Source organism: Hylaeus volcanicus, chromosome 4 (assembly GCF_026283585.1).
Source record: "Hylaeus volcanicus isolate JK05 chromosome 4, UHH_iyHylVolc1.0_haploid, whole genome shotgun sequence".
Taxonomy (NCBI): Eukaryota; Metazoa; Arthropoda; class Insecta; order Hymenoptera; family Colletidae; genus Hylaeus; species Hylaeus volcanicus.
Window position 1 is genome coordinate 2,753,475 of NC_071979.1, and position 851 is coordinate 2,754,325.

Sequence of the window (851 nt, forward strand, 5' to 3'; positions counted from 1 at the left end):
ATTTTGTCCTACGACTCGTCGTACGATTTGTCGTACGACAGATTGTACCGTGTAGGAGGTAATTACGACGGTGTAGTACGAAACCGCTCCAAAAATAATGCAACTCTCATTCAAACGGTCGAAGGACCTCATCGAAGCGATTTGTCGTATAACTTGTCATACAACGGATTGTATCGTATATGGGACGTTTTACACAAACTGTCATATGCATCTCCTTTTTTTTCTGCGATCAGAGGAAGGCGTCAGGGTACCGATAAACGCTGGGAGTGCCGACGTGATTCTAACGTCCGCGGTCGAGGGCCAAGGTTTCGTCAGTATCGACGGTAAAAGGACGTACCTGAACTTGTTCGAAAGCACAGATCGTACATCGACGCACGTGCAGACGCAACCACAACCCACCAAGACTCAACCACCTGCTGTCGTCGGCACAGGGTTTGTTTCTCCAAAGATTAGTCGAACTGATCTTTCATAATCGTTCGATTTTATCGAGCAAACAGTTTATGTTTTCCACTCGAATCGTCTGCATGTTTAAAAAATCCTTAAGGGAGGCGAGGCCGCAAAAATCAGCTATCAGTAAATATTTAGACAAAATTTTGAAACTTTGAACTTTTATGTAATTTTTCATGCGGAATTCTATGGTATCACGAAATAATTTTAAACAATTTCATGGAGAATCTCGAGTAAAAAAGTTCTGAAAGAAGTCGGTTTGAACAATTTATCTGCTTCATCGTACATTATTTTTGAAAGAATATATTTGTAAAAAATTGATCCCAGAAGCTACAATTTTAATAAAGTTTTGCTTACGTATGACACAATGTATACATAATTTTTAAGAAGCTTTACAAGAAGAA

General features: G+C 39.5%; 2 protein-coding genes across 2 annotated transcripts in view; one reads left to right on the top strand and one right to left on the bottom strand.

The window, feature by feature from the left end:
- Positions 1–851, bottom strand: part of LOC128875423 (cyclin-dependent kinase 4-like) — a 125,160-nt gene that overhangs the window by 91,309 nt on the left and 33,000 nt on the right. The gene's annotated exons all lie outside the window — the stretch shown is intronic.
- The window catches only part of LOC128875137 (uncharacterized), a 20,599-nt gene that overhangs the window by 8,683 nt on the left and 11,065 nt on the right, over positions 1–851 (top strand). Inside the window, exon 7 of the mRNA XM_054120504.1 lies at positions 234–432. Within this exon, the coding sequence (XP_053976479.1) occupies positions 234–432 (199 nt within the window). The remainder of the gene's footprint in view (positions 1–233; positions 433–851) is intronic.